This window comes from Meriones unguiculatus, chromosome 19 (genome assembly GCF_030254825.1).
Source record: "Meriones unguiculatus strain TT.TT164.6M chromosome 19, Bangor_MerUng_6.1, whole genome shotgun sequence".
Taxonomy (NCBI): Eukaryota; Metazoa; Chordata; class Mammalia; order Rodentia; family Muridae; genus Meriones; species Meriones unguiculatus.
In genome coordinates, this window is record NC_083366.1 from 33,356,506 (window position 1) to 33,375,126 (window position 18,621).

At 44.3% G+C, this 18,621-nt stretch overlaps 1 protein-coding gene across 2 annotated transcripts in view; it reads left to right on the top strand.

Annotated features, from left to right (window-relative positions):
- Gli3 (GLI family zinc finger 3) overlaps positions 1-17,562 on the top strand; it is a 271,582-nt gene extending 254,020 nt beyond the window's left edge. For both annotated transcript variants that reach the window (XM_060372711.1, XM_021640081.2), the window contains exons 11-15: positions 1,648-1,797; positions 3,107-3,271; positions 7,898-8,188; positions 11,227-11,554; positions 12,056-17,562. In XM_060372711.1, coding sequence (XP_060228694.1) covers positions 1,648-1,797; positions 3,107-3,271; positions 7,898-8,188; positions 11,227-11,554; positions 12,056-14,376 — 3,255 coding nt within the window. In that variant the 3' untranslated portion in view covers positions 14,377-17,562. The remainder of the gene's footprint in view (positions 1-1,647; positions 1,798-3,106; positions 3,272-7,897; positions 8,189-11,226; positions 11,555-12,055) is intronic.
- Positions 17,563-18,621: the final 1,059 nt, after the last annotated feature.

Consider the following 18,621-nt stretch of genomic DNA (forward strand, 5'->3'; position numbering starts at 1 on the left):
CTGGCTGTAGGTTTTTCCTGTTGCCGCTTTGAAGGCACTTCACATGTCCTTCTAAAGATGTAGATTAAAACTGACCCTAAAGCCTTGCATTGATAACAAATTTGGGGAAATCTACCTTTCTTTGTTTTTGTTTGTTTGCTTGCTTGCTTAAAAAAAAAAAAGGACAGGGTCTCCACAAGGAGAGCAACAGAACAAGAAAATTTGAACACAGGGAACTTCCAAGAGACTCATACTCCAACCAAGGACTATTCATGGAGATAACCCAGAACCCCTGCACAGATGTAGCCCAGGGCAGTTCAGAGTCCAATTGGGTTCCATAGTAATGTGAAGAGGGACTGCCTCTGACATAATCTGATTGGCCTGCTCTTTGATCACCTCCCCCTGGGGTGGAGCAGCCTTACCAGGCCATAGTAGAGGACAATACAGCCACTTTTGATGTGAACTGACAGACTAAGATCAGAAAGGAGAGGAGAACCTCCCCTATTAGTGGACTTGGGGAGTGGCATGCAAGCAGAGGGAGGAGGGAGGGTGGGATTGGGAGGGGAGGAGGGAGGGGCTTATGGGGGGATGCAGAATGAATAAAGTGTAATTGATGAAAAATTTAAAAAAAACTAAATACAGTAATTCTAAAATTGAAAAAAAATGGGTGTAGAGAAATGGTTAGCACTGTATTTCTCAACCTGTGGGTCGCGACCCCTTTGGAATCAAATGGCCCTTTCACAGGTGTCACCTAAGACTATAGGAAAACAGATACTTCCATTACAACTCACAACAGCAAAATTACAGTTATTAAGTAGCAATGAAAATAATTTTATGGTTGGGGGTCACCACAAAGGGTCACAGCATTAGGAAGTTTGAGAACCACTGGGTTCGTGGTTAAGAGCACTTGTTGCCTAACAGAGGACCAGGATTCCTTGGCTGTTGGCAACAGCAACCATGGCTGTAACTCCAGATCCTGGGGACCTGATTCCCTTTCTGACCTTCACTGACACCAGGCATCCACGTAGTGCACACACGTGTGCCAGCAAAGCAGTCATTCACAGAAAGTAATCTGGGGAAAAAATTCACCTAGTAATAGAATGCTGAAGGTGGATGGAAACGGTGGCCGAGAAGCAGTCATTTGATGGCCGTCGCGGGTTCTCTTCGCACCTAGTTCTCTGTGGTTACTATCCGAGGAGAGATTGTTCTAGGTCTTGAGCCTTGTGGTGGAATCCCAGGTGTGTGTATGATCGTGTGCGCACCCCGTGCGTGCACACACTCCCAGAAAAGAGAGAGCACCTGCAGCCCCGTGCTAAACACCCGCAGAGGACAGAGCGCCCAGAGCCGCTCACCCCGCCTTACACACTCTCTTTGCGGAACGCAGATTTAGTCTGTGTTCTTCAGATTTCAGGCTCAAGGTGCTGTTTTTGTTTTCCTTTTTCTGGATGCCAAGCCTGCTCCTGACATTCTTGCCCATACTGGCTTTACAGTCAGTTAGCAATAGCGAGTGTATCTCAGCAATGTATGTACTAATTTTAATCTGTGATGTAGTGAAGTTACTCATGTGATCTTGAAGGCTTAAACTTTGAGCATTTTTTTCACCTCCTTTTGTTGCCTTGAGAAATACCTAATACGTTTTAATTTTATTTCTCTTTTCCTCAACCCCAGCATATCAATAATGACCACATTCATGGAGAAAAGAAGGAGTTTGTGTGCCGCTGGCTGGATTGTTCAAGAGAGCAGAAGCCCTTCAAAGCCCAGTACATGTTGGTAGTGCATATGAGAAGACACACTGGCGAGAAGCCTCACAAGTGTACCGTGAGTACACACCTGAGCAGCCTCAGGGTTCCCTCTCATAGGCGAGTGTGATGCTTTACAGGTCTTTCCTGGTCTCTGGGCTTCTGCCTGCTCTTGGCCCTAGGTTCTGAGGGTAGTTGGGTGGTAGTGCGAAGAGAGACGGAGCCCTGTTTGTAGAAAGCACCTTCAAGTAGGCCATGGCTTCATAGCAGGCATGAGGTGGCTGGCTCTGTGAACTCACGGCTCAGCACACTGCAGACAAAGCACAATGTTGATTTGTTTTTCAGTTTAATTTCTGTATTTGTTTGTTTATGTATGTCATGGTCAAAAGACAATTTTGGTGGAGTTGATTCCCTCCTTGCACCTTCGCGTTGCAGGTATCAAACTCCGGTGGTCGGGTTTACACAGCTTGCACTTTGACCCCACCTTACAAGCCCCAAGTTGAGCATTCGTTATCAGAAACAGAATTCAGAATGCGGGGCTTGGGATACAGCTCAGAGTAGAGCATTTCCCAACCATGCACAAGGCTCAGGGTGCTAACAGTGTTGCAGGTAGAAAACCCTGTTCCTAACTTCTGCAGCCCCTCGTAGTCATCACACAGGCGCTCTGAAACTGTTGCATGACATTACTGTTAGTCTGTGTGCATATGATAAGGAACATAAATGAACTTGTTGTCTGTCACCATCATGTCTCAAAATATACATGTATATATTCTGAAATTTAAAAAAAAAAAAAAAACTCAAACGACTTCTCATCCCAAGCTTTTTGGACTAGGCATATTCAGCGGCCCTTGGCTATGGTTGCTTAGTCTCCATGGCGGAGCGTCAGACCCTGAAGTGGGCTGGGGCTGCAGTGAGACCGCACTTTGTCTCAGGACGTGCCCTGAGCACTGCATAGCCCTGGTACTTTACATCTTAAAGGCCCTTTACAAACATGATCAAATTCCATGGCTTTGTATGGACACAAAGCCATATTAATGAACTTTGTGCTGAATCTGAAATCAGTGGGAATTGGAGGAGATCAATGAACATATAATGAAATTCATTGTCCACATTGAGCTGTCTATTACCAAAAAAAAAAAAAAAAAAAAAAATAGGAAAGCGGGGGGAGCCTTCAGGAGTTTTACAGGCACTCACAGAGCTTTGTCTTCAACTGCCCCAAGCCACATCTGAATCCCAATAAATGCAGAGTTTAGTGGAGTTTTTGTTCCGTGGTTTTGAAAAGCTGCTGACCCTTGAAAGGTCAAGTTTTTATCCACTTGGAGAGGGGGTTAAGCGCAAGCTGCAGCTGCTATTGTGTAGAGTGGTCCAGATTTACCTGTTGTCCTCAGTTTGAAGGTTGCACAAAAGCCTACTCGAGACTAGAAAACCTGAAAACGCACTTGAGATCTCACACTGGAGAGAAGCCATACGTCTGTGAACACGAGGGCTGCAACAAGGCATTCTCCAACGCTTCGGATCGGGCTAAGCACCAAAACAGAACGCATTCCAATGAGGTAAGCCTCCCCCGCCATCCCAGGCGACCTGCAGAAACAATGAGCCGCCGTGTGGAATAGACATGGCAAAGTAGACGTGTTCCGTTCTGTTTCCTCTGGCTGATCCCAGTGTGAGTGGACTCTGAGACCCTGCAGGTAAAGGTTTGGGGCCTCAAGGGTGGACCCTCTTGAGAGAGTACTGCAGACGAAGAGGAAATTCTATAAAACCCTGGCTGAATTAAGTTTCCTGTTGCTCAGACCTGCCACCTACTGGCCAGACAGTAGGAATGCAGTCGGCTTGCTCTGCCAGAAGAGCAGGAACCCACAAAGTAGGACCCAGTACTGAGGAAAGGGATTCAGAACCATCACACTGACAGCTCACTGCTAAAAGCACACAGTTGTATTTGCTTTTTAGGAGAAAGAGGTATCATCACATGGTTTGTTTCTAAAACTATTTTCATGGAGCAGACAGCTTAAATACAGTTAATTTACAGACATTCTGAATTCCAGAAGATTTTGGAAGATATTCTTAAAAGCCCAGTTAATGTTTAAGTCAGTTATTTAAGGTAAATTTGTCAAGGCCTCATCGTAGTGGTTTATGTTGTACTGCTATTGTTTTTAGATAATTGTCCCCAGTGTAAAACGAAAATGGTTATGGATTGGTTTTAGCTAGGCTTTGATACATATCTGACTAAAAATGTATAACTTCTCCTTGAAAGTATATCTGAAATACTGGCTCATCTATAAACTACACCTTGAATAAACCAAGATTAAACGAAGTGCCCCTCATTTGGGATAGAAATGAGATGGCTAACAGCACATAGTTCAGGCCTGCTAAATATGTCCTCGGTTGACTTGAAACATTGTTGCACAAGAAGAAATTTATATGTATAAGACTCCAGAGTGGCTGTTATGATCTTGCCAGGTATAGGCCAGTCTCACAATCTTGCAGTATCTAAACCCAGTGAGCCAGTTGGGTCAGGAACCGTTAGGATTTAAACAGGGGGTTGGGGGAGACAGTCCAGATGATAGAGTAAAACTGCCTTTAATGAGATCAAATATGCTGTCTGTCATAGATGAAACTTACATCTGTAGGTCCAAAGCCACTGAATTTCTCAAAAGGCCATGGTGTGATAAGGATGTACAGATCATTTTGAATCTCCTATTAATGACCTGGGAAGACAGACATCCTTTTTTTCTGTATATATTAGCTACTGTATTGTCTGATGCTCTTGTTTTATACATTTTGGAGAGTCTAGAATGGCAAATCCATGGAGACAAAATAGATTAGTGCTTCCCAGCCTGCTGCTGATTTTGGAGCGCTGAAATGTTCTAGAATTGTTGTGCAACATGAAGAACGCCCCAACTGAGGATGACTGGTGCAGGCTGTTTTTCTGTCAGTTCCAGTTTCAGTTTTAGAGTCTGAAAACTTTCCTTTATGCCTTCACAAAGACTGATAACTAGTTATGTGCAAAACCCTTTTGCTATATGTAGGTATGGCCAAGTGTTCAACAGGGTAGATTGAGAGAGTTATTCCCTTACATGAAAGCTACTATGGCATTTCCCTGTCTGTGACTTTGTCCTTGCCCTTTTGGGGCCCCTAAGTTATATAGCAGTGGCCTCTGAAAGGACTCCTCATTCTAGACCATACAGTTTGTATTCCTCCCTTAGCTACATTTATGTCCATGCTCAAGCTGTCCTTCCGGTCTGACCTCTCATGAGCAGAACCTTTGCCAAGGACCCTTTATTTTTGGCATCTCCTTGTCCTCATTTTTATCCACAGAATCTTACTCTCTGTGTTCAGAACTGAGCTAAAGTGTTTCCCATAATAAAAGCTCCAGTGAGCAAGTATTTACTATCGGTTATGCGCAGTTGCAAGCACCTTATGGACCCATGAGCTGAGAGTTAAACCCAGATTTCAATAACTGACACCTCCCAGGATTATACCAACCAAAACAGGAGTCCCCCTTTGTCTACATCTGTAGGATTCACACTTTATACTGTAAATAGTTGAATGCTCTCATTTTCTCTAGAAGAGAAGATTCTGTACACAAAATATAAAGGATTACGTAAAGGACTTCATATTCATTGAGGTTACACGTCTTTGTGCACAAGACATCTTGCATATAATAGCACTCATTTGATGTTCTTAAACAATAAAATTTATGGGTCTGGAGAAATGGCTCAAGGGTTAAGAGCAGTGCCTGTTCTTCCAAAGGACCCGGGTTCAATTCCCAGCACCCACATGGCAGCTCACAGCTGTCTGTAACTCCATTTCCAAGGGATTGGACACTTTCACACTAATGCACATAAAATAAAAAAATAAATAAATAAAATTTAGCTGGGAATAGTTAGCCCTGTAATCCTAGCACCTAGGAGGCTGAGGTAGGGGGCAGTCACACTAGCATAGGCTATAGAGAAAGAACTTGTCTCCCCCAACACACACACCCTTGGATAAATTTTATAGTCAAGAAAAGAAATGCATCAACAGCTTTCCAACAGTACCTGAGTATGAAAACAGTACCTGAGCGTACAAACAGTATCTGAGTATGAAAATAGTACCTGAGCATGCAAAACAGTACATGAGTGTGCAAGTCAAGCTGGTAACAATCATGAAGCCCAGACCCCTCGGCCAGTCCGCCATTGTCGTGGCCTATCATTGCATTTTGTCGTTATCACAGAAATTCAAGGACAAACTACAGAGTGGTGCTTATGCCTTTTGTTTTAAAGCGTGAACATCCAGAACCTGTGTTCCTGTGGACTTTTGTAGGCAGCACTTAGTGTGTGTGTTCGTATGCAAGGATGCATGATTCCAGGTGTGCTGACATGTGCCACTGGCCTTGAAAATGCTAGTTCTGATGAACACGTCTGTGCTCATTGCACATCAGCTGTGTGGTTCTTCCCAGGCTAATCTTAATATTCACATGAATGTGTTTGCTTTGTGCTCCCTCCTTGTCCTCTCCCTGTGCCCAAACACCTTCCTCATACACTCAGCTCATGGAACAGCCTGTCCCATCAGTGCCCTAAGCAAGCCCAGGGTTGATGTACAAACACCCGGAGGTAATGGCACTAACTGTCAGAGCCATTCTTCTGTCCCTAATGCATGGAATCCTGTACTCTCATTTCGCCATGTATATGGGGCAAATCACAGAGCCCCTGAGTAGACATAATTTGTAGTTAATGGGAATCAATTCTACCCAACTAAATCTTACATTTGAAGGTGAAGTCTCTCCAGATAATGTTCGAAATCTTCACTTCTCCACATTACAAAATTTCAGCATTTTAGGTAGCACTCAGTCAGTCTGGTTTAGGGCTTTTAGGGCTTTTAGCATCTTTTAGACATGCATTCTATAAGACAGGGCGCTTAGCAAGGATAAGAGATACATTCTTTTAATCATACCTTTTATGATGATTTCTTATATAAACTAGCTCACCTTCTGGTACACAGACATGGAAGTACACAGTCCTTTCATGACATTCAGTAAGGGACCATGTCCGGGACCCCTGCACACACCAGAATCTGAGAATGCACAAGTCTCTTCAGTAAAACGCTGCAGTATTTACATATGGCCTCTCATATTTTAGGTAACTTCTAATGCCCAATGCAGTGTACACAGCTGCTATAGCGTTTAGGGAATGGCCACAGGAAAATGTGTCCGTTCATGGTCACTATGTGTGTAAGGTTTCACACTACAGGTATGAATTTTTAGTCTTTTCCATCGTAAGTCAGTTGAGCTTGTGGACATAGAGCTGTTGGGCAGGCAGGGCTGGCTTTACTCATACCAACATACCATATTTTGAAAGTCATGAAAACAAAGTCGCCATTCTGGCATTGGTAATTAACAAAGGCAACAGTTCTGTGCCCTGTATGAATATTTTGTTATAAATATCCTTATGTTATAACTATGGCAGGAGGTATGGTTGGTGACTCAGGTAGAAAGTAAAATTAGCTTAAAGTAGTTCTGCCATGCAGAGACCTGGAAAGCCGGAAGAAAGCAGACTCGGAGTCCTGGTTTTCCATAAGCCCTTCTCCAGCCCTGGGTAATGTATGGAAAGGCCATGTACATAGTCTATATGAAAGACCAGAGACCGTCCGGGGATTTTTAACGCCTGAACTCCAAACAACTGTAATGCTACCTAAATGAGTACTTTTTAGTGAAACAGCGTGAGAATGGCTCTGCGCAGTTCGGTTTTATTTCTTATTACCATAATACCTGTGTACAAATAGCACATTTACAAAGCAAAGATTTGTTAGATCTCAGAACCAAGATAAGACAAGAAATTTCTTCACACAGACCATCTCCTGCAAGATGTGTAAAATTGTCCTGATACCATCTTCTCGTAAGCCTCCCTCCATTATCATCATCGATGGATGGAAAGCTGTAATATTCCGCTCACAGCATAATCGCTTCCAACAATGTAAAGGCAATTTGCACACTATTACCACTCATGGGGCACTCTAAATAATACCCCATTAAGCTAGATTCTTGGGACACTGAGAAATATCCAAATGGCCTTTCTAAGTCGCTAGATCTGAGAGGTATCTGAACATTGTGGGTTTGGGTTTTTTTGTTTTGTTTTTTTTTAGAATTAGAATGTAATGAACAATTATAACCTTTGACAATCCATTTTTGTGGCAATTGATAGAAACCATATGTATGCAAAATCCCTGGCTGCACCAAGCGGTACACAGACCCCAGCTCTCTCCGGAAGCATGTGAAGACTGTGCATGGCCCTGAGGCTCATGTCACCAAAAAGCAGCGTGGGGACATGCACCCTCGGCCTCCACCCCCGAGAGATTCTGGCAGCCATTCGCAGTCCAGGTCCCCCGGCCGGCCGACTCAGGGAGCCTTTGGTGAGCAGAAAGAGCTGGGCAACACTACCTCAAAGCGGGAAGAATGCCTCCAGGTGAAGACGGTCAAGGCCGAGAAACCCATGGTATGTCATTCACTCTCCTGTTCTCCCAGAGCCGACCAGGCTCCTTGAGAAAAACCCAGCTGAGTATGTCAAGGGACAGCACTGTCCTCTCTTCATTGTATCTGGCCACTCTGATTTATGTTTCATGAGCCCAGTGATTGAGACTGCTGCTTAGAAATAACTTTGCTCAGAAGGAGTTTCTAAGATTCTTGCCTGACTTTTAAATCCATAGCTGTACTGCTTGTGGCAGACAGACATGGCCGCCAGTCTCTTCACAGTGGCGACTCTGTAGAAAATCATTCCTTGAGCCTTTCTGCAAATACGCTTTCTGTCTCCCTTGCCCTGGTGACCCCAAGATCAATAAGCTGAAGTCCATATTCTTTGGGGGCTTACAGTTCAGTGGGATACACGATTGAAAGACAAGTACAGTTCAGACGGTGGGGCTCAAACACAAGACTGTGAAAAGCCCTCTTAGCAAAGGAGAATTGGCAATGTGCTCAGAGAGCAGGGGCCATAAGGACAGAGTTCAGCACTCAGACCAGGGAGAGCAAGTGACCCTGGGAAAGGGAAGGAGACGAAAGGTACCAGTTGTGGGATTTGCCAGAGCAAAGGGAGAGGAGAACAAGGGCAAGGTTAGTGGGTGATGGTGGGCTTAACGGCTCTAGTTCTAAGTATTGCAGTGCAGGTCGGGGAAAGTGGAGACAAGGTCTGCCTGTCACCCGAATGCATGATACCTCCCGCTGCTTAAAAAAAGAGGACTTCTGGGAATAATTATTTATAGCAGTTTATCTCAAGATGACTCGGTATGTGACTGTTCATAAACAAATTAGATGATAAAGATGGTACTCAAAGAGATGAAGACTAAGCCTATGTTTACAGGGGAGAAAATTGAAGTTCCTAGAGATTAGTCACATGGTCCCATCTCTGCAATAGATGCTGTGGGTACACATACATTTAAATAAGACATTTACTAACAAACATTACATTTCTAATATTATTTCTTTTAAAACATGTCTTTAATTTGGTCACCATGCTATAAATTAAATTCTTTCTTCTTTTTTCTTATTAATGCAACGCCTCTCTGTCTATTGCTCCCAAATGTCTTGTTCTCACTTCCTAAGGACAGTGGGTAATAAGGTGAGGGAATTTTGGCTTCTCTATTCTATTCCTTTGTTTTGTTTTGTTTTCATTTTAACATGCAAGTTTTCTTCCCATTTCATTTTTCTTAAGTTTTTATGGCATTGTGATATCCTTGGTGACCATTACTCAGCTCTGTGGTTTGAACATAGCATGTGAAATCAGATGATGAAATTCATCATTACTTTTGCCTAGGTCTTCATAACAAATCACACTGGGCCAACCAAGCAGTTGTTCTCAAATTCTGTTTAATTACTATCCCTACTAAAATAAATGCAAGTACTGTTTTCTTTGAAGAAGACCTAGATAAACTTTTAGCAGCTTAACCTTTCTAATTGTAAGTGCCCATGCCTTCTTCCATGTTCTGTGGAAGTATGTGCACATGGTCATATACACAGATCCATGTACATATATATTCTGATTGTTCTGTTGAAGAATGAAAGTCACCCAAAGCTTTAAAAACTCCTGGTACCTCTGGAAGCGCCTGGATCTCAGGACTTTCCTGAAGCAAAGAAATTAAGCAAGAATTTACATACTCATGATCAGATTTACAAATCTTCCTTAGCTCTACTTGGTTGCCCAGGGTGATGTTATTGTATCGTGTGGCCCTTGCTAAGAAAGTATGTGTTTGCTTGGATTTATATGATGTGAAAATAAATAAAGCTAACGGGTTCCCAGAGAGTGTTACCTCTACAAACACGTTCTTAATAGCATTGTTCATCCCACCTGAGCATAACTGAGTGATTTCTTTACTTGCTGTTAATGGCTCTAGTTTTTCTAGGACCCCTGGAGAGCGTACAGCAAAGGCCCACATTAACCACCTTAGGGGTCTAGATATTGTGATTTCAGGGGCCACTGAACTTCTCTGAACATCACTCTTCCTGTTCTTACAAAGAAGATGTGACCTCATCAGTAGGTGCCCTTGCAACTCAGACTAATGGGATATAGGTCCATTGGCAGGTTGCTTTTCAGGCCCTGAGATGGTCAGCCTTTCCAGTTACCATCCCAGAAGCCCCGGCATGGAAGAAAGCAGTACTTTCTTGGATTAAGACTAGGCAATAGGATTAAGTTTTCATTAGTTACAGAATTTTCTTTCAGTGTCTATTTGGTTAAGTGTCTCTGAACATACTCAGAGAGGCACACGTCAAAAGGAGCAGTAAAATCATTTTACACACTCGGGGCCACTATCCATTGCAGCTTGTCTACACTTTGGAGTGTGGCAAAAGCAAAAGGATTGATGTTTTACCAGTTACAGCTGCCTTGATCCGGACCCTGGTTAAGGGTCTGTAATACCAGGGGAATGTGGCAGGGAGGAAAACAGAATACTTTGGGAACAAGGTCTGAATATCCTAGAGGGACTCTTGTTGAAGGAGATGAGCTTTCCTATGGAGCATCCCCTGCCTGCATGCTATTGCTGAGTAAAATGAACCCCAGTTGGAACAATAATAATTATCGGAGCCTTATAACCCCATCTTTAACATTACCAGGTCTTTATACAGTACTCTCTGGGATTTACATTAATTTCCAGTTGATCCATTAAGAACTGATCTCATTATGTACATAAAGATACTACTGTAGTAAATGCTTAAGAAATTTGCTCAAAAATAATGTCCTGGAGATAAAATTGAAAATGAAGTATGCCTGCAGAGTTGGCCTTTGGAACAGGATCTCATGGCTGAAAGCTCTGATCACACTGCATCTAGCATCCTCTACCATCTATCACCTCCCCTTGAGTATCAGCCCGGCTGGTGGACCATTGTCATTTTGGCCCAGAGGCTCCCTCCATCCACCAACACATGGTTTTTCTTCTCATTTAACCTGCTGGTAACCTGAAGGTCTTGACTTGCATGAACTGTCATTTTGGTTTCCTTTCCTTTACCCTTCCTGATGCCATCGTGTTCCTTTTTCCTTGACCCCAACAGACATCTCAGCCAAGCCCTGGTGGTCAGTCTTCATGCAGCAGCCAACAGTCCCCCGTCAGCAACTATTCCAACAGTGGGCCCGAGCTTCCTCTGACCGATGGAGGGGGTGTGGCAGACCTCAGTGCCATCGATGAAACCCCAATCATGGACTCGACCATTTCCACGGCGACCACAGCCCTTGCTTTGCAAGCCAGGAGAAACCCAGCAGGGACCAAATGGATGGAGCACATCAAACTTGAAAGGTTAAAACAAGTGAATGGAATGTTTCCAAGACTGAACCCTATTCTACCCTCCAAAGCCCCTGCGGTGTCTCCTCTCATAGGAAATGGTAAGACCCACCTTAGACCATGTGTCTGCTGTCTCCTCACGGTATTTCCTTTCCTTTAGGTGTGGCCAGAACACGCCCAGGGGGCCTGGAGCCCTTGGTTTTGTATTTGTTGGTTTTTGCACAGATCCTAAGCTTATGCTAGAGCTTACCTGTGTTACTGCTGGGCCATTTGCACTGCTGTTCTGGGTGCCCCGTATATTGAAAACAATAACAGAATCATGCTGAAACAGAACAAAATTAAAATGTCTTCACATTTTTATTACTATTTATTGTTAAGATCGGAAGGATCCAGATTTTAACGGGGAAATTGTAATCGTTCACAAGATCTCCACAGTAGGTGCGTTTGTGGTTAGTGCTTCCAGTCTCATTCCCAAGACATAAAACCAAGAGAATTTTATCTGTTTGCCCAGTTCAGGGAAATACAAATGCTTGTGGGCCCCCGATTTAAGATATTCACATTGAACTCTCCTTCTCTTCCTTCCCTCTGCGCCTTTCCTCCAGGCACACAGTCCAATAACAACTATAGTTCAGGTGGGCCCGGGACCCTTCTCCCGAGCAGAGGTGACCTGTCGGGTGTAGACTTCACCGTGCTGAACACGCTCAACAGGAGGGACAGCAGCACCAGCACCATCAGCTCCGCCTACCTGAGCAGCCGAAGATCCTCGGGCATCTCCCCTTGCTTTTCCAGCCGCAGGTCCAGCGAGGCATCCCAGGCCGAAGGGCGACCCCAGAACGTGAGTGTGGCCGACTCTTATGACCCCATCTCCACAGATGCCTCACGGAGGTCCAGCGAGGCCAGCCAGGGGGATGGGCTGCCCAGTCTCCTCAGCCTCACACCCGTGCAGCAGTACCGCCTCAAGGCCAAGTATGCCGCTGCCACTGGTGGCCCACCGCCCACACCCCTGCCCCACATGGAAAGGCTGAGCCTAAAGACCAGGATGGCCCTGCTAGGAGAGGGGAGGGACTCGGGGGTGACCCTGCCTCCGGTCCATCCTCCTCGGAGATGTAGTGATGGAGGAGGCCATACGTACAGCCGGCGTCACCTGCTGCCTCATGATGCACTGGCTAACAGTGTGAGGAGGGCCAGCGACCCTGTGAGGACAGTCTCAGAGAACATGTCACTTCCCAGGGTTCAGCGCTTCAGCAGCCTCAACAGCTTTAATCCTCCGAGTTTGCCTCCATCGGTGGAGAAACGTAGCTTAGTGCTGCAAAATTATACCCGGCCAGAGGGCAGCCAGGCCCGATTCTTCCAAGCGTCTCCTTGTCCTCCCAGCATCACAGAGAATGTCGCCCTGGAGGCCCTGACCATGGATGCTGATGCCAACTTGAATGATGAAGATTTCCTGCCAGATGACGTAGTACAGTATTTAAATTCCCAGAACCAAACAGAGTATGGGCAGCAATTACAGAGTGCCATCTCTGAAGATAGCAAAGTAGCCCATGGGCCAGAGAACTTGGACCTGCCGGATCTGCCAGACAGTCATGTTGGCCAGCAGTATCCGGCTCTAGAGCAGCCTTGTTCTGAGGGCAGCAAAACTGACTTGCCCATCCAGTGGAATGAGGTCAGTTCTGGAAGCTCTGATCTGTCATCCTCCAAGCTGAAATGTGGCCAGCGCCCGACCGTTCAGCAGGCTCGAGCCTTTGGCTTATACAACAATATGGTGGCACACCCACAGAATCTGTGGAAGGTTGGAACTGGCCCCACCGGCGGCTGTCAGATCCTCGGAGAGAACGGCAGTACCTACAGTGGTCCAGAGCACTTTGTAATCCACAGTGGGGATGGGCCTGGCCCCAATGGAAACGCTTTTCATGAACAGCCCTATAAGACGCAGCAGTACGGGAGCCAGATCAACAGGCAGCCACTGGCTTCCAGTACACTAGATAGCGCCTGTGGTGCTGGGCTTCAAGGGGCCAAGCTGAAAGGCAACACCTTGCAAGAGAACGGGAATTTGCTAGATTTTGCCCTGTCCACGGCACCAAATGAGTTAGCTGGCAACACGGTGAATGGCATACCAGCCCAAGATCCAATGGGACAGGGATACATTGCTCATCAGCTACTCAGTGGCAGCATGCAACACCAGGGGGCCAGCCGCCCTGGTCAACAGATCCTAGGGCAGGTTGGTGCTACCTCACATGTCAACATCTATCAAGGGACAGAGAGCTGCCTGACGGGGACTCAGGACAACAGCAGCCAGCCAGCGAGCATGGCGGTGGTCAGGGGCTACCAGCCCTGTGCTGGCTATGGGGGCAGCAGGCGCCAGGCAATGCCAAGGGGCAGCCTCACTCTGCAACAAGGACAGCTCAGCGACGTGAGTCAGAGCAGCAGGGTGAACGGCATCAAGATGGAGGCACAAGGGCAGTCCCAGCAGCTCTGCGCGAGCATGCAGAATTACTCGGGTCAGTTCTATGACCAGATCGCCTCGGGCTTCAGTCAGCAAGACAGGAAGGCTGCTTCGTTCTCCCTTTCAGATGCCAACTGCCTGCTCCAGGGGAACGGCACCGAAAACTCTGAGTTACTTTCCCCAGGTGCTAACCAAGTGACAAGCACAGTGGACAGCTTTGAGAGTCATGACCTAGAAGGCGTGCAGATTGATTTTGATGCCATCATCGATGATGGGGACCATACCAGCCTAATGTCAGGGGCCTTGAGCCCAAGTATCATTCAGAACCTTTCCCACAGCTCCTCCCGTCTCACCACCCCACGGGCACCCCTCCCGTTCCCAGCCCTGTCCATGAGCACCACCAACATGGCTATCGGAGATATGAGTTCTTTGCTGACCTCCCTTGCAGAAGAAAGCAAGTTCCTTGCAGTTATGCAGTAGGCAAGAAGGACCACAAATAGAGGTTAAAAAAAAAATAGGACTTGAAAGATTGAACTGACTCTGTTTGGACTTTTTTTTTTTTTTTTTTTTTGTCCTTTTTTTAAGTTCTGTATGTATTTCAGCAATCTCATCTCACCTACTGGGATGTGTCTCGAGTATATTCCTTTTATGGAAAAGGACTCTGAAAACCCCTAAGGTATTCTAGGGGAGAAACTGTCTTCCATTTCAGTTCGGGAATCAGTATTGTGACATTGAAATTACCCTCCTCTTTTAACCTGTAAGCCTGCCCCCTTTTGAGTGAACCAATGTAAATGTGTAATGTGCATGTTCTTTCTTTTAGAAGAGAAGTCATCAAATCGAAAGATTTGGCCTGCTTCTCTGCTATCCCAGGAGCTAGGAATTGGTGTACTTGTGACCAAGGGGTTGCGAGTCTCCCTTTAAAGTTTTCCTTTACTGTACTCGGTGACTTGCTTTTATACGTGTATGTGTGCTTTTAATCCCTACACCGAGTACAAGAATCGAATGAGTAGTGAGTTTGAAGATTGTTGGTGGGCACACTGTAGTTAGTATAAATAGCAGGTTTTTATGTGTTCCCCACCTTGACTCCATTCAGGGCATACTTTTAACAGCTGCACAAAAGTGGAAATTTGGGGATCCTACAAATGAAATGGTTTGATCAGGGTTCTGCAAGTATGCATCCCGTGGATATGTCTCTATAGTCAGTTCTCGGCTGTCTAGCATTCCCTCCACCTTTACAAACATTTACTGTTATTTAGCACAGCGGTGATAGTAGACAGGCAGTTCACGTACAGGCATGTCCCTCTTAGCTCCTTTGTAAGAAGTTAGACCGATCATAGGTTGACACAGTTGGGTAGAATTAGTTTGAGGACTGTCTTTGTGGACCTGCTGTGATTGATTTCTCCCACCTCTTTCCTCAGTATCGAAGGTAACTGAGAATTGACTATACGTAGCTCTAAATAGGTACTAAAACAACCCACAACTGGATGTGTCACTACCATTTGTTAATTTCCCTATAGAAAGGAAGTACGTCTATTCAAAGTGCCCTGTTTTCAGAGATGTGTAAGATGTAATTATAAAAGGCAAAACTCAGATACAGTGACATCAGGAATAAATTGCTTTAACCATTTTTAACATCGGAGAGCATAAAGGATGATATTTAGTAACCATGTGGATTCCAAATACCATTAGTCCTTAACATGGACTAGCACTTTTGTTTCAGATTAAGATTTTAAAGATTTACACAGTGCAGCCTCTCCTCACATGCAGTTGACACAGGAAAGTCCTACTATGCATGCTCAGATTACATGGATTATCCAGGATATTACTTTAAAACTAGATAAACGAAAATAAAATGCTTACTCATCAGCCCCTGAGAGTGAATTTGCCCCAAGGGATTTTTGACATGGTTGTGTGGCTTCTCCTCTTAAGTCCTGCCATTAAATTTAGGAGTAGAAAGATGAAAACTAAGTGTTAGGTAGTAGGAAGAATGTTATGACGAGCCAATTTTGCTCATGCCTATTTTCTCTCATTTGGAGCCCAAATTTCAACAGGAAGGAAACTTTGCCATTTAGGACTTTGTGGCTAAACTAGCCAGTTTGCATTCTGTTAGATGTCAGGACCAGTAGAGCAATCTGTGAGTTCTCCATGCATTGCAGCCCTCTCCCAAGGGACTTCCTGTAAATCAGAGGATAGCCCACTAGCAAGAGGGAACTACTGCTCTGGATTCAGGAGAGTAAAGCAAGGCTTCTCTGTTCCTCAAATAGGTCACATTCTCATCACAAAATGAGTGATGGAATCCCTGAATTTCACTTGTCAAAAGTCTTTTGTGTTTTAAATCTCTACTCTGGGTCTGACCTGGCATGCCTTTATTATTTGGCCCATTCTCTTTATTAACTTTTAGTTTCAAAGAAGGGGTTTAGGATACCCCTCCGTCAGCAAGGAGAGTGACCTTGGTTCCTGGTCAAACCCATTGATTGCCTCCTGCAACAGAGACCTTCCTAGGTGCAATCCTTGCATGTGAACTTGAAGCTTTGAAGTACAGTGGTTTCTCCACAACGGCTGTACCTAAAGGGATGGGCAGTGCACAGAACCAGCACCACTGCCATCTTACTTTCTGCTTTTGACTCTTTCATTTCTTCTCTCTTTAATTGTTATTTTTCCAAGCTGTTGCATTTAGATTTGTGGAATGGAAGCTTCCACTCAGTATCTGACTTTTCTCAATATGAAAATTTCAGAAGGATACAGGTCAAAAAAGAAAAATGGAGGCTGAAAAGCATTCTGTCCCAAGATTTCAATGATTTGTCATTATAGTCCAGTGCAAGAAAGATCATGTGATCACTGAAACTGTCCTTTGGGACATGAGATCTCTGCAGGTTTGGCATTTCCTGTCAAACACCTCCCCACAGTCTACACCCTCTTTCCTTTCTTTGGCTGTTGCATTTAGGAGAAACACTGTTGACTCTCTAGTTATCACCTTTGCTTTTTAGTGAAAGTATGGGCTCATACATGGTACTCCTGTTTGACGTCTATGTTCAATGGTTTATGTTTTTCATAACCTTTTCTGAAGAATTAAGTAACTCACTTTCCTGCTCCTCACATGTTGGCTTGTCCTGAGCCACAGGTTTTGATTCTTGCAATGTATGTGCCTTATTTTATGTTTCTCTTGTCAATGAGAAGGACCAGTTTTTGTCCAGTCAGCACTCCAAGGCTGCGTGACCAGACAGTGTTACCAGGAAGTGAGTACAGGACTGTAGCAGTCTGAGCTGTCCAGTGACCTGATTTCCTGTGTTGTTTAAAGCTGATAGGAGGATGTTCTCCTCTGACAAGTTACCCTTGTATATCCTGCAAATGTGTAAGATAAAAGATGTTCCTTTTCTCCACCTTTTTTTAGATTTTTAAAGAAGAAAATGTGTAATCCTTTTTAAAGAACAACACATGTAAATACATTCAAGTATTGTAGGCGTAGAGTTGGGGTGTGATGGCCTTGGACCTTCCTCGGAAAAGCCTGTGGCTGCTCAGTGCTCATAGGCCACAGGAATGGCAGCCCAGACACATGAACTCTGCCTTGGCTTTCAGAACCACTTAGTTCTTTTGTAACAAAGAAAAAACAAAAACAAATAAAAATGTTTCTTACAGTGTCAATAAAAAACTTTGTACTGAAATGTTTTACTGGCTTTTATTTTGTTTTTTGGTTTTTGTTGTTGTTGTTGTTGTTGTTGTTTTTCATTTAATCCCTATAAGAATAAAAAAAACATTTTCTTTAGAAAATTTCTCAGCCTGTAGTTGAATCTGAATTGGCCATAGAAGAGTTCTCTACAGTACAGAACTCATAGAATGAATATAGAATATATATGTATATACACACCCATATACAGATGGGATTTGTTAGAGTGGCTTACAGGCTGTGGTAGTCCAGCTAATCCAATGATGGCTGCCTATGAATGGAAGGTCCAAGATCCAGTAGTTGTTCAGTCCATGAGGCTGGTCATTTCAGTATACTGTGGAATCCCAAAGAAGTAGGCTCTAATGCCAGTGAAGAAATGAAATTGCTAGCAAGAGCAAGCAGGCAAAGAGTTTCCTTCCTCAATGTCTTTTGTATAGGTTACCAGCAGGATATGGTCCACATTAAAGGTGGATCTTCCCACCCCAAAAATCTGGATTAGAAGTGGCTCTTCACATTTTAAATGATTTAATTAAAACAAATCCGTCACAGGTGTGCCTAGTCATTTGGGTTTTAGTTCATTCCACATGTAGTCAAATGGACAACAAAGAGTACCTTTCACACAAGATGAATTTACTGTATTCATTGACTAGATGGAGATGAAAATAATTCTAGTCAATGAAAATAATGCCACATTCATTGATAGTATGAGATGTCTACCTCACATCCACAGGGCTGTAAAGAACATGCTAATGATCCTCATGATGCTTACTTTTACTATGTCAAACTCTTAGGAAGGGTGATAACAGGGTTTAAAATCTAACAACTTGTCTTCCTTTTATATACTATCCTTTTATCTAGAGAAACAGTAACAAATGAAAATCTGGCGTTATAGAAACTTACTTTTTTTCTACATTTGGCAAAACACTCATACACATAAGATAGATACACACACATATATATACACCATGTACATGCCTGGCACCTACGGAGGCCAGAAGAGGGCATCAGATTCCCTGGAAATGGAGTTGCATTCAGTCTTGAGCTTCCATGTGGGTGGTGGG